The 22,112-nt window shown below is 53.9% G+C and overlaps 1 protein-coding gene across 1 annotated transcript in view; it reads left to right on the forward strand.

Moving 5' to 3' along the window:
* The window catches only part of PLEKHA7 (pleckstrin homology domain containing A7), a 156,006-nt gene extending 139,227 nt beyond the window's left edge, over positions 1-16,779 (forward strand). Inside the window, exons 19-26 of the mRNA XM_014584603.2 lie at positions 2,137-2,325; positions 2,415-2,532; positions 3,245-3,348; positions 3,835-4,035; positions 7,317-7,475; positions 10,911-11,044; positions 11,725-11,867; positions 15,494-16,779. Of these exons, the coding sequence (XP_014440089.1) occupies positions 2,137-2,325; positions 2,415-2,532; positions 3,245-3,348; positions 3,835-4,035; positions 7,317-7,475; positions 10,911-11,044; positions 11,725-11,867; positions 15,494-15,516 (1,071 nt within the window). The 3' untranslated portion in view covers positions 15,517-16,779. The remainder of the gene's footprint in view (positions 1-2,136; positions 2,326-2,414; positions 2,533-3,244; positions 3,349-3,834; positions 4,036-7,316; positions 7,476-10,910; positions 11,045-11,724; positions 11,868-15,493) is intronic.
* The last annotated feature ends 5,333 nt before the right edge of the window (positions 16,780-22,112 follow it).

A 22,112-nucleotide genomic window follows, 5' to 3' on the forward strand; every position in this document is an offset into this window, starting at 1 on the left:
CCTTCCACTGATTTAATATGACCTAGAAGGCTTTTTCTGTGAGATAGACAGCGGCGGCATAAGGCAGGAAGCCTGTCAGCAGGGGTGGGGAACAGGGGTGCCACCAGGAAGCTGAGACGCCGGGTTCCAGTCCTCGTTCTTTCACTGCGTCCTCGGCAAGTCTCACCACCTTCTGAGCCTCCTCAGTTTGCCCTCATGCAGACAGTGGATCCCAGAGCCTTCCTCACAAGCCTGGTCCTCTGGGCTCTCAGGAAAGGCTTTTCAACTTGGTCAAGCGCCGGAGTCACGGGGGAGGGGGGTGCAGGGGCGGAGCTCTCTCCTGTCCTAGTGATACGTGCGTGTTTACCAGTTCTACCATTTTTTGCTGTTTGCTTCTTTTCAACATTTTTGTTCATGGAACGGTAACAGCCATCCTGGAAATGACATAAAACAGGAATATGTAATTTTACAAATAGTAACAAGGGGACCAACTGTGTTGTACCAACACCAGACCAAGAACCAACACTAGAACAAGAAATAGAACTATGCCAGCCACCAGCAGCCTCTAGGTCCCTTCTAAGCCTGTCCCTTTTTGCCAGCAGTAACCACTATCTTGACTCTTTGGATACTAATTGCCTTGGTTTTTCCTTTTTAGTTTTATTACCTGTATTTGGATCTCTGAACACTTTAATTATGCCATTATATAACATTGCACTCTTTTATATTTTGCATCTGTTCTTCAACATTATATTTATGAGATTTATCCACATTGTCTCACGTAGCTACAGTTCTTTCATTTTTATTTGACTTGTTTTCTTGACTTTAATGTCATTTTTTCATTAGGTAATATTCTCAAATGGTACAAAAACAAAATATATAAAATATTACGTAATAAAATGTCTCCCTCCCATCATCTGTCTTCAGACAGTCTGTTCTCTTCCATCAAAGGCAATCGGTGTTTTGTCTTTCTCTTTCTGGGAAGCTTTGTGGAAACTGGCACTTTCATGTCTGATCAGGGCTGGGAACTGCTGACCTTGGAGGGCCGGTGGGTACCTCAGGCAGACAGCTTTGCTTTCACACATCAGTGAAGCAGGTAGGCTGCTGATAACCGAGTGCAACACGGTTGCACTTTGTTGGAATGCACTTTGTTGCATGCTACACAGCTCTGGAAAGCAATGCCAAATTAGACTAGGAAAGGGGTGAATCTGGGGACCAGCAGGTGGCATGGTGGTTAGGAGCACTGGACTTCCATATGACCAGTCATGGTTGGAGTCCTGGCCCTGGTGGCTTGCTTTCTCACTCTCCCTCTCTCTCTGTCTCTCTCTCTCTCAAATCAAATTAGAAACAAAATAATAATGATAACAATAAATGAAATGAAATAAAAAAAATTTTTAAAAAGAAAGAAAGGGGTGATTCAGAGAAGGCTCGATACTGGTAGTCCCAGCAGTGCACACTTATGGTAGCCCAGGGCCAGTTTTGCTGTGGCAAAAGACCACAGCCCTGGGAGAGCGCTGTGGACAGGAGTCTGGAGCGGAAAATCGCTCCATTCATCACACGCAGGGAGTGGGCTGCATGGCAGGCAGTGAGTCACTCATTCTGACCCCTGTTCTGTCTAGTCCAGAGGGAGGAAATATTTGGTAACCTTGCACATTTCATTCTATTTTTCTTTTTCTTTTTTCCTTCTCTTTTGTTCTTTTTTAACCATGAACATTTCTGATGTAAAGGGCAGGAGGGTGTAGACTCTGTCCTTGCTCAGATCCCACGCTCTGATGGGCGCTGGCTCAGGCTGGGTGCTGTGCAGAGAGGAAGACATAGGCCCCCTTCCCGGGGGGCTCAGGGTCGGGGTGGAGGCAGGTTGCTGTTGGAAACTTAGAGACCAGTGCAGAGTTAGCAGCGTGAGTGGGGTAAGCCTGGAGCATCACCAGGAGACCCAAGTTCTGGATTTGGGGGTGTGGCCACTTTGAAAAATAGAAAATATACAAATTCAAGGAAAGGCTGGCGACAGGCAGAAGCACCTTCCCCTTCACAGCTTCTCTGGAGGAATGTGAGGGCTCCTTAACTGAGGCCTGTCCTCACCAAGAGCCATTCCTATGGCCATGCCACTCCACAGTCCTCCCTCTTCCACTCACGACACTTGTTCTTTCTCTTTTTGAGCAGGAAGATGAGGCCCCACCCAGGCCCCCACTCCCTGAACTCTACAGCCCGGAGGACCAGCCCCCGGCCGTGCCCCCCCTGCCCAGGGAGGCCACCATCATCCGGCACACTTCGGTGAGGGGCCTCAAGCGGCAGTCGGATGAGAGGAAGCGAGACCGGGAGCAGGGACAGTGTGTGAACGGGGACTCACGGGTGAGCTGTGCAGCCCCTAGGTGGCCCATGGGCGTGGGGCAGGGAGATGGTGGCAGGGCAGGGGTGACAGCCTTGGGCTCTGCCCGCAGGGAGAGCTGCGCTCCTATGTCAGCGAGCCTGAGCTGGCGACCCTCAGCGGGGACATGGCCCAGCCCTCCCTGGGACTTGTGGGCACCGAGAGCAGGTACCAGACGCTGCCAGGCAGAGGTAAGGCGAGACCCCTGGTGGAGTCTCCTGGGCCCCTGTCCGCTCCCAGTGCTCAGCCTGAGCTTCTTACCATTCTTCCCAAAGCTGTGGGCCCAGGGGTGGGTGACAGCCGTCAGGGCTCTGGCTGCTGAAGGGAGGGCCAGCCTGCCTTCCTTGGGCCCACAACCTGGGTCTCCATCTTGTTACATCCTTCCCTGGGAACAGCAGGAGTAACTTCCAAAGAGGCCACACTGTTGGAACAACACCTAGCAGTTACTGCTGTCTAATGAGGAAGTGCTACTGCAGAACCCCCAGTTCAGAGACTCAGCGGCACTCAGTCCTCCTCCATTGGGTTCCTCCTCGCTGTCCTCCCTGTGCCCACCTGGGCTCTGCAGGACTCAGAGGGCATCAGCAGGCGGGGGTGAGATGTGGCTCCCCCCAGCCCTGCCCCGCCGAGCTGCCCAGGCTTCTGCAGAGGGAAGCCTAGGGTAAGCCACAGTCTGTGAGACCACTGTCCTTCATCGGAGACAGAGGGCCCGCCTGGTCTGGGTCCCCATTCTCTACCTGGGGCCTTATTTCAGGCCCTGGGAGAGAGAAGAGAAAGAAAAGTGGAATTTGGGCCCACTTGATCAAAGAGTGGGCCCTCTTGATCCCTCACAGGAGTTGGGGTGCTTAGGAAGAGGCTGGGGCCTGTCCACCCTCAAGTACATTCGTGTTCTCTTTCCTCACTAAGGGCTTTCAGGGTCTACGTCAAGGCTCCAGCAGTCATCCACCATTGCTCCCTACGTCACCCTCCGGAGGGGCCTAAATGCCGAAAGCAGCAAGGCGACCTTCCCCGTGAGTGGCCTGCATTGTCGAGGAGCATGCTGTTCTTTCGTGAGCCCTGGGCATGGTCTCTGAGGTGACCTCAGGCCCTCTTGAGCTCAGGTCCCTATCACCCAGTGCCCTCCCCATTTCCCAGGGACCCCCCCCCCACCACACACACACACACCTGTCTCTCCAGCCTGCCAGGGGATGGCAGGGAGCCCAGGAAGTCTGGCCTATGGAATGGGCCTCATCACACATTGCATGTGCCCAATAGGACAGGCCCAGGCCTCTGCCTGCCTCTGAGAAAGGGGTGCTGCCGGAGAGCTCCTGAGGGCCTGGGTGTCGTGGTACATAGTGGGAGAGGTTGCCTGTGTCCGAGAGGAGCCTTTCGCGTGTGCATGAGTGTGCGCAAGTGTGCATGCACAAGTGTGTGAGACAAAGGGGGTGAAGCCAGCAGGGTGCTGCCCTCTGCCTGCAGCCCAGCGCTTTTGTGTCTCTCACCCTCCTCCTCCTCAGAGACCCAAGAGTGCCTTGGAGCGCCTGTACTCAGGGGACCAGCAGCGGGGCAAGATGAGCGCAGAGGAGCAGCTCGAGCGCATGAAGCGGCACCAGAAGGCCCTGGTCCGGGAGCGCAAGAAGACACTGAGCCAAGGCGAGCGGGCAGGCCTGCCCTCGCCCCGCTACCTCAGCCAGCCACTGCCCGGAGACCTCGGCTCAGTATGTTAGGAGGGGCCAGGCAGGCGGGCTGGGACAGGGCGCAGCACTTTCCCGAGCCCCGAAACACAGCACATCAGCCCCGAGTGAGTGGCCGCTCATGGGCCCAGATGGTTCAGAGCACACCCCACACTGTCCACCACCAGGCTGCACACGTGACCTGGTCACAGGGTGACCCAGAGCAGAGCAGGAGTGAGGGGCACACAGCAGAGGCCTAGGAACCTGAGAAAGTACCCAGTCGGCCTCCCAGCCTCGGCAGCATTTGGAATCTCAGCCGAATGGTGGACTTCAGAATCCAAGGTTCAGGGAATAGAGGAGGAAGTTGGTAATGCGATTTGATGAGGAGAAGCACAAGTACACCAGCTGGCCTTTCCGGCCTCCAAGAGGGTGCTCTGTGGGTACAACTGAGCATGTGCTCACACCCCACAACCCTGCGGGCTGGTCTCCCACAGCTTGTGGTGCTGATGCCACAGGGTGCCCAGGACAGCTGGGAGGTATGTGCTGCCCCCGGTGGCGATTCCTGGTGCTGCATCCTGCCCAGTCACCTTAGGTTCTTCTGGAAACATTCCGTTTGGCTTTACCCTGTGGTTTGAAATTCGGTGTTTCCCTAGACCTCAAGCCTGACTGTTCTTTCCCTGATTCATTGCACAAGCTCTTTTGCTTTAGTGTTACTGCTCATTGCCTCGCTAACCCTGCCTGATTGTGTTTATGGAAGCTCCTGATTTGCGTTGAACATTCTCTAACTGGCTGGTGCTATTTGTTACCAGGCTTGTAATAGCAGCTCTTGTCGCTAAAGCCTAGCGAGCATCCCGTGATGTGACTCGCCTTTCTGCTGCCCTCCTTCATGCAGGCCTACTGACTCTTAATTCTCCCACCCCCCAAAGCTGCTCCACAAGCCTGAGCTAACCCACTGCCTGAGGACCGGTCATTGGCAGAGGTCTGGGCCTTATGAATTTATCCAAATCCATGCCTTACACCTGGATGATAGACACGGACTTCAGAGTTTGCACATCTGAATACATTCTACCAAGTCTGAGTTGGCTCCGTTTTAATTCCTCCAGTTCATCACATTTTCTTGTGGAAAATCTTTTGTGTTTCTGGTATTCAATAATCTGAACAGATAACAGACTGTGTATTCAGAGGTTCTTTCTGCAGCTCTTAGCTCAGACACCAAAGGGGTAAGACCCAGGACACTCATATCTTTAAAAATGGAAAACCAAGTAACTTTTCAACTTTCTAAGCACATGTCATATGGGATAACACCTTTTACAATCTGATGTCTCAAATGTAGAGATTATCTAAAAATCGTAACTTGAATATCTTGTAATTTTTCTTAAAAAAAAAAAAAAAGACTCGTGTAAGTCTCTGCATCGACGCCAATAAACGTGTTGCTTAATGATATGGATTGGCGTGGTTCTTCCCCAGCTGGAGTGATGTGACTCGCCTTTCTGCTGCCCTCCTTCATGCAGGCCTACTGACTCTTAATTCTCCCACCCCCCAAAGCTGCTCCACAAGCCTGAGCTAACCCACTGCCTGAGGACCGGTCATTGGCAGAGGTCTGGGCCTTATGAATTTATCCAAATCCATGCCTTACACCTGGATGATAGACACGGACTTCAGAGTTTGCACATCTGAATACATTCTACCAAGTCTGAGTTGGCTCCGTTTTAATTCCTCCAGTTCATCACATTTTCTTGTGGAAAATCTTTTGTGTTTCTGGTATTCAATAATCTGAACAGATAACAGACTGTGTATTCAGAGGTTCTTTCTGCAGCTCTTAGCTCAGACACCAAAGGGGTAAGACCCAGGACACTCATATCTTTAAAAATGGAAAACCAAGTAACTTTTCAACTTTCTAAGCACATGTCATATGGGATAACACCTTTTACAATCTGATGTCTCAAATGTAGAGATTATCTAAAAATCGTAACTTGAATATCTTGTAATTTTTCTTAAAAAAAAAAAAAAAAGACTCGTGTAAGTCTCTGCATCGACGCCAATAAACGTGTTGCTTAATGATATGGATTGGCGTGGTTCTTCCCCAGATGTACCGTGAGCCTAATGAACACTTCCTGTTTGTGAAAGCAATCAGGCTGGGTTTAAATGAGGACTCGTCTCTATTTGGAGCATTTGTGAGCGTGTAAGAAAATGGGCGGTTTCTTCGTGAATCATTACATTAATTTTTCATTCCTGGAACTTCCACTACCTAATCCTTTCAAACTGTCATTGGGAAACCATCCCCTCCAAGCAGTTCCCTTGGTTTGGAGCCAGTGTGGAGAGCTTGTGCATGGATGAGTGAAATGTGCTGAAATGGCTATGGGTCTGGGGTTTGGAGGAGACACAAGGGGTCATCAAAGACAACCGTGACCATCTGGGACTCTGTGAGGCAGATGGAGCATGAGGGCGAGATGGTCTGGTTGCATAAGCATCCACTTTGCTTGTGCTCAAGAGAAGAGAGGATCTGAGCCTGTCCTCGTCTCCACCAACCTGCTCAGTGGCCAGTGACCTGCAAGGACGCAGGCCAGGGGTGAGCAGGAAGCCACCAAGGAGCTGACAGCTGAGCTTGGATCTTAAAATGGTTGGGTTAGATTTTTCCTTCTGTGGAAGGTGCTTGTTACACGGCTGAGCAGGTGGGATGGCCTTGGGAGCATTGCCTTTGACTTAGCGTCTCACTTTTGTATGATTTAGGATTTTTTTCTAATTTAAAGAAAACATCAACCCCAAATAGATACCATCTCAGACTGCAGTTTGCTCACTGGCCCTGATTCCTGCTCAGATTCCCCAGAATCCACCACCTCTGAGTGTCTCAATCGAGAATACCCAATAGCGGCCCCTGGTGGTTCCACGTGCTTCAGCACAGTCTGGAGGCTTGTTTTTTTCTATTACTTTGGAACCTGGGACGTACAGCTCTGAACCAGAAAGCCCTCCATGAGTTGTGGGCAGCAGAGGGACAGATCCCTTCTCTGTCCCAGGATATGTTTGGGGTCACGCTCTCAGACCTGGGAACCTTCTGTGTCCCTGGGGGTCATTGTTTTAGACCTGAAGGTACATGTTTAGACCTCAGGGCCCTGGTCAGAGAGCAGGCCGCAGTCTGGAACAGGCCATGTGAAGGGACAGAGGCTGGCTCTCCATGACACAGACTTGCAGCACACATCTCTCCCCTAGTGAGTCACAGGGCCCACTTCCCAAGGACCCCATGTTTGCAAGGCCCATTTCAAAGGGGGTCAGCGTGGCTCTCAGCAGTCCGAAAGTGACTGCGTTTAACCCTCTTGTTCTGTTGCCAGTGGAAGCGTGAGCAGGACTTTGACCTGCAGTTGCTGGAACGGGCCATGCAAGGGGAAAGAAAGGACAAGGCGGAGAACGGCTGGCTGAAAGTGCAGGCCATGCCTGTCACGGAGCTGGACCTGGAGCCTCAGGACTATGACTTGGACATCAGCAGAGAGGTGAGGGCAGGGCTCGCTTCTTGTCCCCCAGGAGCACAGCCTGCAGACTCCCAGTCTGATCCGTTGTCCCATGATGGGTAGGGTCCTGCCTGGGGACAAGGCTCAGCTGCAGCGTGGCCCCAGAGAATGCATGGGTAGCTGCTTGAGCAATAGAAGGGTCCAGGCACTTGATAAATGTTCAGACCTGTGTAATGTGGGGCAGGTTGTAGTTTTAAGGTCTCTGTGCCTCGGTTTCCTCAACAGCGAAGTGGGTCACGGTGAGGGTAAGTGAGTCAGCATGTGCTCAGAGCGTCGGCCTGGCACATTGCAGGCACGTGATGTGGTCATCGTTGCGGTGAGGAAACGCTCCCTGGGCCACCACGTGCTGGCCTTGCAAATGACCATTCCGGCCAACCTGGGTGATCAGGCTTGGAGAAGGTTAGAGGTGGGTTTGAAAATCACAGGTGGAGTTTCTGGGCTGACAGAGCCAGGCGGAGACCTGCACAGTACTGGTCTGGATTCTTCTAGTGCCCTCTGGTGGCTCATGTGCCTCATGACAGGGCAAGTCTAAAAGCGAGTAACTCCATCTCCACCATTCGGGAGCGTCTCCACCAAGCGAAGAGACAGGGCTGCAGGAATGACAGACTCCTCGGGGTCTTCAGACATAGGTGGTCTGCTGGGGCCTGGGCTGGGCATTTGTGAGCTCTGCAGGACAGTGTCTGTGGCTGCTTGGCTTTGCTTTGTAACCCTGGCAACCCAGGCCCTGCCAGGCACACAGCAAGGGTCTCTGCCAAACGCAGATTGTTGAATGAATCACACAGTGGCCATTAATGTCCTGACAATTCGTACGCACCTACTGCCCTGAGGCTGCATGAGAGGAGACAGTCTCACCCCATGAAGAATAGATTTAGGTGGGGCCTCAGCAAATTTCCATGCAGGTCTTTCTGATATGAGAATGGTGCTCAAGAGGATGTGTACAAAGCCAGCCAGGTGGCGTAGTGGTTAAGATCGCTGTGATCCCAAATGGCCGACTGTGCGGTTTGAATCCCAGACCAGTGGCTTGAAAAATACGCTGGGTATGAGTGTGCATGCTCAAAATCCTGCGAGGAGAATGGAGAAGGGACTGTGGTGTGGTGTGGTCATCCCCCCTGGGGGGTGCTTTTTCAGTTTCTCTTTCTCTCTCTCTCTCTCCTCCCACAGTGAGTATACATGACATTTAACAAATTTTAAAAATAAATAAAAATTAAAAATAAATGAAAAGGACCTGTGCCCCTCCGTGCCTTCCTCCTGATTTTAAGAGGCAGAGGCAAGCTTGCTCCTGACCTGGTTTTGCCATGGTGCCTACCTGACCCCATGGTAGGGGCTTGGGTGGGCTTCAACAACAAAAGGAGCAGTCAACGTGTGGGCAGATCGACGCCCGTGAAGCTGCCTCTTCTGCGGTTAGCTGGGCCTCCAGGGGTTAACAAGGCCAGTCTCCCTCCCAGACCTTTGCCCTCTGGCACCTGAAACGGCCAAAGGTCTGCGCTTTCTCAGGTGCACCGAACTTCCACACGCTGCCTGGGCAGTGCAGGCGTGCTCCGCGGTGTCCTGGTTGGCCTGACAGCCCGGGCCAACATCCTTCCTTATCTCTAACCCAAATCCCTCCTGCTACAATGTAATCGACTTCCTTCCTCTGGATCTGCCCTCATTGGAAAGAACAGAGAAGTTGATTTCTTGCCATCTTTGAGCAGAACAAAAGGGTTACGGGTTTAAATCCAAGACCAGATTGGATTTAGCTTGTCTTTAGGTGCTTCAACCAACCCCATTTTAAACAGAGAGCAACCCCCATGGGAAATGGCCACATCCCAATCCCTTTTCCATTTCTTCTTCCTTTTGGGATTTTGTAATTCATGAAGTTCCCCAGGGCACGAAAATGTGGATTGTAGTACTCTTAGCCCAGCAAGTTTTCAGCAGGCCCAGTTTGCCACCAGCTCACTGAGGTACTGGTGGGCAGGAGTTTGGGGCCACGTCCCTCTGGGAGGCCGTCGGCACAGCAGGGCTACCTCCTGCCTCAATGGAAGAGCTTTGCAGGGACAGAAGACATTGGCACCACCTTCCACTCATCCGCCATCCACCCAGTCAAGGAGTCTTTGCTGAAGGCCTCCTGAGTGCCAGGTTCCTGCACTGGTCAGCAGAGACAATGGTGACCCAAATATTGAGTAACAGATGAGGGGGGCTTCAGGGGCTTCTGGAGGGGAGGTGAAAAGAGAGAGGGAGCCAAGGGAAGAACCTCCAGGCAGAGGAACAGCAGGGAAGAGACCCCACTCACGGGGGACGGGAACGGAAGAGCAGAGATCAGTGTGGCCAGAGGGGCCTGCAGGGCTCGGCCCACCTAAAGTCTTGAGCTGGCATTAGGATTATCACTTTTAATGTGCCAGAGGTATGTGCACTTACCCAAAAGAGACAGAGACAGGGAGAGAAACGGAGAGCAGCTCCCATGGGCAGTGGCCACACGCGATCCCTTTTCCATTTCTCCTTCCTTTGGGGATTTTGGGCACTCACATGTGTCTGCCGTGTTTCTCAAACTGCCAGGGCTGAGACTGAAACTGCATGGTCGGCCATGTGGGCTCCAGCCATGCCAGCCACCCAGCCACCTCCACCGCTGGCCCAAGGGTTATCACTTTTTTTTTTTTTGAGAGGTTTTTGCTATAGGGCGTGTGCGCTCACCAGACAGACAGAGAGAGACAGAGAGACAGAAAGCGAGAAATCACCCCCGAGAGGGGATGGTCACGCCGCAATCCCTTCTCCTCCATTCTCCTCTCGGGATCTTGGGCACACACGCACACACACCCGGCGTGAGTTCTAAGCCACCGGGTCCGGGACACGAACTGCGGTCGACTACGTGGGAGTCCAGCGACTTAGCCATTACGCTAACTGCTGGTTCCCAGGATATCACTTTTATCCAGAGAGCTTTTCTCCCCCTTTTTTGTTTTTATTAAAATGTTACCAGAGATCCCATATGCTCACCAGAGGGGAGCAGGTAGTAAGAAAGCATCCCCCTTGGTGGATGGTCACCCTGCAATCCCTTCTCCTCTATTTCTCCTCTCAGGATTGTGGGCCTGCACGCACACACACACGCACCCAGCCTGTTTCTGGAGCTACCAGGGCTGAGACTCAAACTGCACAGCCAGCCGTGTGGGATCCAGCCACCACCGCCACACCACTGGCTGGCCCTGTCCTCAGAGCTTTCAGTCTGCTTGTTTTGCTTACCCTTCCTTTCTCCCCACCTGCGGAGGGTTGTTGCTAAAGTTAAACCCAGGTTCAAGTTCTGATGCCTTAATGAACTAATTTCATGATCGTAGGAAGTTATCACTGTGGACTCTGCGTCCTCATTGTGGGAGGGGGCAAGTGAAAAGAATATTCGATAGAGCCCCAATCCAACATCCAGGCCTCTCCCTCTCCCGACCCTCTCGCCAGCTGTCTAAACCAGAGAAGGTCTCCATCCCCGAGCGCTACGTGGAACTGGATCCCGAAGAGCCGCCCAGTCTCGAGGAGCTCCAGGCACGGTACCGCAAAGCCGAGAAGATCCGCAACATCCTGGCGCGATCAAGGTCAGCCCTCCCCCAAGTCAAGGCCGACCCTGGGCTAGGCTAGCTGGCTAAGGCCTCTCACTGGAGAGGGTGGGCTGGTTCTCAGCACATCACCTCCAGGTCAGCAAGGAAGCTTGCCCAGGGCATCCGGGAAGTCCTGAAACAGAGAGAGGCCCCCCTGCTTTGGACCTTCGCCCCTAAATCTGTGTCCCTAGTGACCCTGGCAAGTGTGAGGAGTAAAGCCAAGGGTGGGGGCGAGGCCGATCCTGGAGACCAGAGCCAGGGCCTAGCCTTGTCCTCATGGTGCTGGACGCTTTGCTCAGCGTCCTGGCACTGGAAGAGGCTGGTGGAAGAGGCTTTTCGGTCCTCTGCCTCCACAGCTTCAGAGACTTAAACCTGTTGTCTGTAAGGCTCCCTCTCAGAGCCAGGTCAGCTACCGCATGTGTGGGGCTTGTAGGAGCCTCCAGGAGGAGGCCCTGGAGGGCCTCCTTCGTCAAGGTCTGTGGCCCTCCTGGAAGAGGAACGAAGCAGTGATCACAAGGGAGTGTGAGAAGCATGCATACCTTTGCCTAGGGAGAAGGCCCACAGTTTTTGCTTGATGCACCCAAAAATGTTGCGAACCTCCACTTTGGGGAGAAGCTTGACTCCCAAGGCTGAGGCAGGGGTAGCAAGGCCCAGAGCCTGTTCTTTGGCCCCTCCAGTATGTGCAACCTGCAGCCGACGTCAGGCCAGGACCGGGACAGCATGGCCGACCTAGACTTGCAGCTGCAGGAGCAGGAGCGCATCATCAACATCTCCTACGCCCTGGCCTCTGAGGCCTCCCAGCGCAGCAAGCAGGTGGCAGGTAAGGCCAGGGGTGCTGGCCCTTGAGGCCCAGGGCCCACCTGCCGCTCCTTGGGGCCAGCCCACAGACCTGGCCCCAGAGCCAGGGAGTCCGCGGAAAACTGGACATCGGGTTGGTAGTTGTGATTTCTTGCTGGGTAAGGCAGAAGGAGGCCCCCTCCAGACCGCCCTAAGATCCCTGCTTTGATCTGCAAACCAGGGCCACAGTCTGCCTTGGGAGTGTGTCCTGTGCCAGAAAGCAGGACTCAGGAAGTGGGACTTCTCTGGGGGCCATTTGGAAAATAACACCATAGGGTGGGTGCATGCATGTGTACATGCATGCCCATGTGTGTGCATGCACACACGTGTTTGTAAAAGCTACTTTCTCTCAGCCAGAGGGACCCAAGGTTTTCCCCCACAACATCCTGCCGCCCCATGTGTGCCCTCGAAGCCCCCCAGTGCTGTAAGGCCACTGCGTGGGATGTGGTGTCCCTGGCCAGGCAGGCTCCTCCTGGGAAGGAGCTGGTCACAGCACCTGAAATGGTGTCACGGTCCTTACCATTCCCCCTGCTCTGGCCAAAGTGTCTAGATGTGGCCAAGCGTGGGTTCTGCAGCGCCCCCTACAGTGACAGACCTTGGGCTGGGGTGCAGGGCTCGGCCATTGTCTCCGTAGGCCATGGCCAGCAGCAGGGGTAGGAGCCAGAGCCTCACAGAAGCGTGTTCTCTGCTCCCCATACCCTACTCCCCCTGCTCCCACTTACCCAGTACCCTGCTCCCCCCGTATCCTGATCCAGCACAGCCCTGAAACCTTGCTGTTCTCACCCCCTTCTCAGACATGCTGACTGGGCAGAGAGGTGGCTAAGTGACATCTGTGGCTAGAGACATGGGAGATGGCTCTTCCAGACCCCTCCTCCTAATGGCCACGGGCTCACCTCAGGGACTTTGGAGCTCCTCCCCATGTCGAGGGTTCTAACAGGGACCACTGTCGCCTGTGCTCGCTCTGATTCTGTGGGTCTGCTACCCTGAGCTTTCTTGCCACCAGCAGACAAGCACACCTGCCCCAAGGCCCGGATCTCAGCGAGGCGGGCTGTCACCTCCCCGCTCAGTGACAGTCTGTGCCACAGCCTCTCCTTGCTCTCACCCAATCTCCGCCGCAGAGACAAATCGGGAACCGTAGGCTGATCCCGGTGCCCCACCTGTCTCGGGTCTGCCCCCAAGCCCAGGCCACGAGTGGTGGGCAGCAGGACCATGCCACCCCAGCCCTGCCAAGTGGGGCGCCTGGTGCCAGGAGCAGAGTCTAACACACCGCTTACTTCCTGTGTGTCCCGTCTAGCGCAGCAGCTGGCCCTGCTCCCGCCTAACGCCCCCTCGTCCTCCGGGACGGTGCCACCTTACCCCCCCTTAAGCAACGGACTGCACTACACCTTTGTCTAACACCTGCCAAGTAAGAGCCCCGCTGGCGTGCCTCTGCGCTGCTGCCGCCCGCCTAGTGCCCAGCATGCCCCGTGCCCCTGCTGCTGCCCCTCGCAGTGCCCCTGCCAACGCTCCTTCCACTGGCAAAGCGGCTGCTGGGGGACTGTCCTCGGCCAGTGGCAGGTGGGGAGCTGGTACTTTGTAGGAACTCGGTCCTCAGTGGCTCCAATATGGCAGGGACCGCGCAAGTCAGCCCTGGCCTCCTGGAAGTCTCTAGAGCCAGCCTGCCCCTCCCACCCTCTGTCTGTCCCCAGGGCAGCCCGATGCCCCCAAGGACCAGTGCAGGTCACACTGCCAGGCTTTGGAGGCTGCGAAAAAGGGATTAGAGCTTGGCCTCTTGGGACTTTGGCTGAAGGAATTGGAGGACCCCAAGGCCAGGACGGGGCTGCTGTCGGAGCAGGGGCTGAGGCCGGGACGGGGCTCATGTCGGAGTGGGGACCGAGGCCAGGATGGACCTGCCATAGGAGTATAGGGACCAAGGCCAGGACGGAGCTGCCGTCGGAGTAGGGGCTGAGGCCAGGACGGGGCTGCCGTTGGAGCAGGGACTGAGCTGCCCTTTCATTCTATGAGCCCTTAGGAGGGACAAAAAAGGGGGCCTGGGACCACATGAGATCGGCCCTTGGCTGGTCAGAATGTCCTGGCACCTCCCGACTGAGTCCCCCCATGTGAGCTCTGAGTGAGGAAAGGCATTCTGGGTTAGGGAAGAAGCCCCAGACCAGCAGTCATCCCCAGCGTCTGGACCAGTCTTAAGTGACTTCTGGGCCTGGCCTGTTGCTTCGGCGTCTCGTGGGCAGGGAGGGTCCTGCTGGAAGTCTTGGCAGTCCTTTCCCTGACGTGTCCTCCTGCCGCCATCGTGGAAGGTTCTTCCTTCCCCTTCCTTTATACACGCTTGTGGTTGACACTGCCCCGTGCCCACGGTGTACCAGGCATTGTGCAAAGCGTCGCTTTTGGTCCACGCGACAACTTTGTGAAGCTTTGCACCCCCATTTTACAGGTGAGAAAACGAAGCTCAGAGACCCTGAGCGGCTCACCCATGGAGTCACAGCATGTTGGTGTCAGGTTTTGAACCCCTTCGGTGTGAGTCCAGGGCCTTGTTCTCATCGCCACTTGTAGACTCATCTAGGCCACCCCTGTGAGCTCTTGGTGTTTGGAGGAGAGAGTGACGTGAGGGACAGTGTTAGTGTTGGGACGCTGCAACTTTCAGCAGGTGTCCCCCCAGCCTCCGAGCACTCCACAGACCCGGCCAGCCTGGGGTGGAAGGAAGACGTGGAAGGAAGACGTCAGCCTGCTCAGGCCGGCTCAGGAGGGGTGGGCCATAACTTCATAAAGGCCGTAAATTCAGGGATCTGCCAGGGTCCCGGTAGGGTGTGTGGTTTTCTCTTAGAGAGCTGAACACGGTGACAGGGCTCAGGCCCAAGAGGCAGGAGGCAGGCCCTGTTCCTCCTGGTCCAGATGCCCCGTGGCCGTGAGGTAGCCCTGACGCTCCCCAGAGCACATCTGCACTTCCTCTTGCCCTGGCAGTGCCTTCATTAGTAGGTGAGTGTGACCATCCTGGTTTTAGATTAGAAAAATAAGGCATGGGGCCAGCAGGTGGCATAGTGGTTACAGTGCTGGACTCCCACATGGCCAACTGTGGTTCGAGTCTTGGGCCTGGCAGCTTGAAAGTCACACCAGGCACGTTTGCGTGTGTGCCCAGAATCCCAGGAGAATGGAAAAGAAGGGATGGTGGCATGCCATCCCCCCAGGGATGATTTCTCATCTTCCCTCCCTCTGTCTCTGACAAGCACACCACTCCATGACAAAAACCTTTAAAAGAACAGGGCTCACAGAGGCTGAAGGAGTTGGCTGGGCGTCCAGTGAATGACGGCAGGGCCAGAACCGTCCCCAGAGTCTGCCCAGGCCCTTTGCCCAGCCAGAGCAGGCCCAGTGTCGGGCCCAGCACAAGGCCAGTGCACTTCCCAGAAATGGCGGTGGGTGGAGGGGAAGACAACTACCCCGAGTCCTAGAGCGAAGCACCCCCACAGCGGCCGCCTTGCCCAAGTCCCTGCTCTGCTGCTCTGTCTCCAGCCTGTCTGCTGTTCCCTGTCGTGTGTGTGCAGACGTGCCCACTGCCTGCTCCCCAGACGTGAGCATGGCTCCTGCCAGCCTCTCATCATCTCCTGTGCTTTTTGGCAGCCCAGGCAGTGACCGACCCATGACCTGGTGTGCCGAGAAGAAGCCTGGAGCCAGGAGCCCAGTGGAACCAACCTCCGAGGACCTCAACCTTCCTGCCCCCAAGGAAACCCCTTCCAGCTGAGCAGCGTTCTGGCTGAGGAGGGAGCCGCCCACCCACTGTGGGCGTCCACCACAAGGCTAGGTCCTCACACACCCACTTGTTTAGTCCAGACTCCTTTTTACATATGACGAGGCACTTTTGATACACACTGTAAAATACACCGTATTTTAGAATCAGAATGTATTTTATAATGTTCACCTCCAGGGCTGCGTGGCTGGAAAGATGAGGGTGCAGGGTTCTGTGGCTGCACATACAGATTCAGGTACTGCTGGGTGAGGTGTGGGCGGGGCGGGGCAGCCCGCAGGGGCCAGTCCAGCCTCCAGCGACTCAGGGGTCAGCCAGGTTGGGAGTGTGCTTCTGATGGGTCCCAGCGTGAGGCTCGCGGCCGTGCTGTCTGGGAGCAGAGGGGCTCTTGGCTGACCTGCTGGCTGGCTTTGAGATGCTCTCCCAGGGCGGCACGTGGAGCCCAAGTCTGTGCCTTGGCCCCTGGGTTTAGTTTAGGGGACACGGTGTGTTCCAGAGTATTGATCTCCCCAACCTGCCCATGAAGTTCCCTCAGCAAAGGGCTCTTCTCAGAAAGCAAAAGCAACTTGTTTGAATTAAAACAGCAACAAAAACTACATGTTGAAGTACAGGAAAAGATGAGAGGAAGCAGCTTTTATTGTATCATAGCAATAAACTTTACACGCAGGGGTGTCCCTGGGAATCCCTGACAGAACACCTCCCTCCAACAAGGCTGAGATGGGCCCCTTTGCTGCCTGCCCCAGAGAGCCCCAGCCAGCTTCTGTGGGACTTGGGCGAGGTGACAGGAGGGCAGGCGGTGTGTCCCCCACCATGCCAGCGGAGTCACAATGGCGGGACCCACGTTTCAGTCCAAAATGAGGAGGGCGCTACCAAGCCAGGCTCAGTATTTGTGGCTCTTATTTAAGTGCTGTCCTTATGATATTCTGCGTACAGATATCCATGTGTAAAGGAAAAACAAACAAAAACTTCCATTGGGTGGGCCACACGTTAAGTGAAACTTTCTTTGACTATGCTCAGAAAGAAAAGAAAGAATCTTGAACATATTTAGAAGTTGCTGTCTATTTTTAACTAACTCCATATGCTGCCAGTATCAACTTCATGACATTTGCCAAAATAAAATTTTATTTTTGCCTTTATAAGATTTTGTTGGAAAAATGAAATGAATATTTTGCAAGAAAAGTTAATTTAAATAAAATTGTAATGGTTTGCAAAAAAAAAGTGATGTACAGATTAAAATATTAACCTGATACGTTTCCTGTATTCTCTCGTGAGTGGCCTGTGTTTTTTTCCATTTCTTTGGAAAAACCCCACGGTCTGCTCGACCGACCCACTTGTATTCCCCTATGAGAAGTTCTTCTGATGACAGCTCCTTGACACTTGATTGACTTTGGAGGCCTGGCGGAAGGCGGCCTGTGTTTCTGGGACCGTGGTGGGCTTCGGCAGCTACTCAGGGTGGCCCCCACACCGCCCCACACCACCCCAGGCGAGGAGCCGTGGGGCTGTGGACTCTCGTGCGGGGCTGCCTTGGCAGACAGACTGCAACCCAATTCTAGATAGAGCAGGGGCTGCCAGGGCCGCCTTCCAACCCGCACGCCGACGGCTCGCTCCCTAGAAGTGGGTTAGTGACGGACCATTGCAAACTGGATTTGTGTTTAATTCGTTTTGACTTGTGAGGTATGCTTAAAACAGAAGGCCGGAGGCCAGTTCGGGTTGAGATGTGTGTGTTTCCAAGTGTGTTGTTATGACAGTGTTTCTCTACTGCCAAGAAGAACGTCGAGGTTTGGAGCGATTCTCTAACTCTTTAAACTGAGAAAATACATTCCAAGGCCTTCTGGATGGGGCGACTGCGGCCTTGAAAGCTACTGATCTCTTTTTTGAAGTTTAAAAAATACTCTCTTGTGTTTTGGCATTACTTGTAGATGAAAGGGGGGGAAGAATGATTCCATCACTTGAGTGCAAAGGCCCCTCCAACAAAACAAAAACAAACCCACAGAAGGCAGGGCCCCAAGCGGTAGCCGTCTGTGGACTTTCTGAGCAGAGAAGGGCAGCTTTCTGCTTCACGCACGCAGTCGGGGACATGGTGACTAACCAGCAGTTCTCTCCAAGTGCTCCATCAAGCGGGAGAGGTAGCCCACTCCGGAGGAATCATGGCCCAAGTTTCCATCCTCAGAGCATGGCGGGCCTCGGCTCAGACGTGGCGGAGCGCGTGCGTGGCTGCCAGGAGGCTGTCCCAGCCGCGTTCCGTCAACGGGAAACTCGGCCAGCCCTCTCGTCACCCTCCTTGGAGGACTCTCGTTGCCTGAGGTAAGATGAGGCCCATCATGAACGTACCGACTGCCCAGGGACGCTCCAGGGTGGGGACGACCCTGAGAAGTTCTACAGGGCTCAGAGAGTCCAACTTCACTTCCTTTCTGGAGACCCCAGTGCCCGCCCGAGCAGAGGCTTTTGTTTTTGGTTGTCCCTTTGATTGCCCCATGACGCAAGCTCTTGCCAGAGAGTGTGGGGGAGAGGAAGCACCATTTCTCCTTCCCATCAGGATTTTGGTCATGCATGTACACCCAGACTGTTTTCATGAGCCACCAGGGCTGGGGTTCAGTCTGTGGCAGGCCATGTGGGATCTGGCTCCCAGTGGCTGGCCACTGTACCACCGGGCCAGCCCCTGAGCAGAGCTTTGAACAGTGAAATTGCAGTTGACTTGGGGATTGCAAATGTGCTTCTCCTGCGTCCATGGGCTGAAATCCACTCCACCGCTCTCACGTGAACCCAGGCCCAGGTGGAGCCCCGATTGTCTCTCATTTCAGCACGAGCCGACAAGAACACCAGAATCAAGTTAAAGCAAGATCAGGTTGGTTAGGAATAAAATCTCTTCCTAATCCCCACTTGAACCTCCTGAGCTGCCAAGATTCTCAACGTGCCCCGGACGCTGTAAATGAGTATAATTGTTCATGGCTGGTAAGTACAAACGCAGTATCCAGGCTGGTGCAGATACTGAAAGGAGCCTTTCCTCTCTGCTCCGCACCCTCCTACCCCCCTTCACGTTTCTGCCAGCCTTGGTGCCCAGCGGTGGGAGTTAAGCTGCAGCTACCACTGCCCGTCCCTCCACCCCCTGGGCTGCCTTCAGGTAAGCTAGGAGTCCCAGAATGCCCCTGGCTGTTGTGGGTTGCAGCGCAGGGCCTAGGGATCATGCATTTACCCGCAGTCACCTCGGGGGGCCTGGCTGACTCCTCTCAGCTTGGGAGTGGCAAGGGTGGGATATGGGGTGGCCGCGGACCCTGGCTGAGCCAGGCGAGAGCTATTTTGGTCTTTGGGAGTTTCCCACCACCCCATGCTCCACGCAAGTCCTTTGTGTTGTCACGAAGGGTGGGAAAGAAGAAACAAATTATTTGTCTAATCCTCAAATCACATTTCTGAGACATGGCAGGCAAATGCCGGGAGCCCTCTGCTTCCGACTCGGCATCAGACGCCGGGGTGTGCGGGGGACTTTGCCCATGTGGGTTGCACACCGTTATGAAAAGAACAAAGAGACCAGGCTGGGGAAGACATGAAAAATGGCAGCCCCTCCCGGCCCGGTAAACACGCCATTGCTTTGCCGTCTCCACTCAAAAGGCGACCACTTTCATTGCTCTCCTGGCAAAGAAACCTTTCTTCAGAGTGAGTGGCGGGGTACAAAGGCAGAGTACAAAATGTGTGCACATCACAGTCCCCGCAATTCTGTTTGAACAAGCGTATTGATTGGGTCTGACCCTGTTACATTTTTTCCCTATTATTTGAAAAGGTGCATCTAAGTGTAGTGAATTGAACCAGCGGAGCTGAACTTTCCATGAAAACTTCTCGAGGTATTTCTTTAGTTCAAAGCTTTTGAATTGTAAAGGGCATTTTTAATATGAGTCTGTTGAGTATTTTCTGCCACAGCCCAACAAGGGAAGCTAAATGCAGATGAGGAGCCGGGCAGGATGGGGGTGCAGGCCGTGGCTGGAGGGTGTAGGCCAGCCCAGGGAGACCTGACTTTGGGGAGAAAGGCTGGATCCTGTGCTTTGGAGTATCACATACAGACCCTAAAAGGAACCTCTCTGAGCCCACTGGGGACAGCTTAGCAGTAGGGAAGAGGCTTCTTGGACCTTGAAGGTTTTTGTGCAGAGAGCAGAGAAGCACTTCCGATTCCAGTGGAAGAGGGTTTCATCCTCATGAGCGAGGCCTTCTGTTGCTCAGCTGTTCATGGCCTCTGGCACTCTGCTCTAGAGCTGAGTGGGGACAAGGGAGGCCAAGCCCCTGGATCCGGGGTCACAGTTAAGCAGAGCTGTGGTCACATACACCCTCGATGCTGCCCTCCAGCCCTGGGTGACCTCACCAGTCAGGCGCAAGTCTTAGGGAGGGGAAGAGATGTTGGCATGCAACCATGATCGAGCATCCCAGGCCCTCTGCCTAGCCCCACCCAGTGCCAAGCTCAGAGCATCCCTTCTGAGGCCACTGCTGATGAATCTAGGTCATACTCGAAGCCCCACTAACAGTAGGTCAGAATAGTTCCCAGGTTATGGTTGATACCAGTACCAGTTACCTTTCATTAAGTGCTTGTTGAGTACTCAACACCGTGTTACACCGGCAGGCAGTCACACCTCAGGACTAGCCGTGGACTCGCCCAGGTTATGCACCTGTTTGCAGTCAGACGAGGCTGTAGGTCCAGCCCTGGCCAGTGGGCTGCACATGACAGTAGTGATAATTGTCATTTAAGAGGCAGCACCCTCTCCCCAACTTTCTTTCCCACTGCACAGGCCACCTGGAGGGCACATACTCCAGATGGTACACCACCACACACAAGTGCCTGGACTTAGTGCACCCCTCTGAAGGGGATCTGCCCGGGAGACGCCCCAAGCCCCACAGTCAACTTGGCATGAAAGAGAAATAAGCTATTAATATGCTTATCTCCTGGGTGCAGGGTTTGTTTTCCATTGCAGCATTATCTAGACCACCCAGACTGTAGATCCCATTATTCTATGATTCCCATATTACAGATGAGAGAACTGAGGCAGGATGGTCAATAGCTACTTAGCAACTGAGTTGCAATTTGAGCTTGTAGCTATCTGACTCCAGGAGTTTTGTTTGTTTGTTTGTTTTTAATAATTATTTATTTTATTTTATTCATTCATTCATTTATTTTTTAGTTTGACCAGAGACAGAGGGTGAGAGTGAGAGAGAGAGGAAGTGAGAAAGCAAGTCACCAGACTCAGGACTTGAACCCTGGTCAGCCATGTGGGAATGTGCAGCGCCTTAACCACCATGCCACCTGCTGGTCCCAAGGAGCTTTTAACCTCAATATTGACTGCTGCTACCCTGGGGGACTTGTAGGAAGATTTTTGATGAGTAAAGGGAGGATATAGCCTGTGAACCTGGATTCTGGGTCCCTTGAACTAGAGTTACTGCTGGTGAAAATGATGAGGATAGGGACCAGCAGATGGTGTAAGGGTTACGTCTTTGGACTCCCATGCAGTTGACCATGGTTCGAGTCCTGGACCCATCAGCTTAAAACTCACACCGGGCTCATGCTCACGTGTGCCCAAAATCCCAAGAGGAAAATGGAGAAGGGATTGCGGCATGGCCACCCCCCCCACGGGGAAATTTCTCACTTTGTCTCTCTGGTGAGCACACACACCCTATAGCAAAAATCTCTCTCAACAAACAAACAAACAAACAAACAAAACAACAACAAAAAAAAAAACGAGGACAGACAACCTGAGGAGAAGCTGGTGAAAGTGCCTTACTCAGCCTGTGTGTAGCAGGTGCTCAGGGAAGGGGAGCTGCCTTTGCAGCTGTGATTGGAATGTGAGCATCAATGGGGATCCACAGAGAAGCATTTCTTTAAAAATAATTATTGGGAACCAGCAGTTAGCATAATGGCTATGTCGCTGGACTCCCATGTAGTCGACCGCGATTCGCGTCCTGGACCCGGTGGCTTAAAACTCACGCCGGGCGTATGTCCATGCATGCCCAAGACCCCGAGAGGAGACTGGAGGAGAAGGGATTGTGGCGTGACCATCCCCCCTGGGGGGTGATTTCTCGCTTTCTGTCTCTCTGTCTCTGTCTGGCGAGCGCACGCACCCTATAGCAAAAACCTCTCCAAAAAAAAAAAATTATTTTATTTTTTAATTCGACCCGAGAGAGACAGAGAAAGAGAGAAGGAATAAGTGAGAAAGCAAGCTGCCAGGTCTGGAACTCGAACTGTAGTCTGTCATCTGGGAGTCCAGTGCCCTAACCACCATACCACCTGCTGGCCCCCAGAGAAGCAATTTTTGGGCACATGTGACCCAGCTATAGGTTCCCTGAGCATCAAGGCTCAGAAAATACATCTGTCACACTAGCAGTGGGGCTGTCTCTCAGGGCTATCGTCACACTCACCTGGCTTGGTAAGAACCCAGCTGCCAGGCAGGCTGACTACTGGTGTTCATTGGCAACCCCATCCACCCTTCCAGGGGCCAAGTCTTCCTTGAAGGTGCCCTGACT

The sequence above is a fragment of the Tupaia chinensis genome, unplaced genomic scaffold (assembly GCF_000334495.1).
Source record: "Tupaia chinensis unplaced genomic scaffold, TupChi_1.0 Scaffold000077_1, whole genome shotgun sequence".
Taxonomy (NCBI): Eukaryota; Metazoa; Chordata; class Mammalia; order Scandentia; family Tupaiidae; genus Tupaia; species Tupaia belangeri.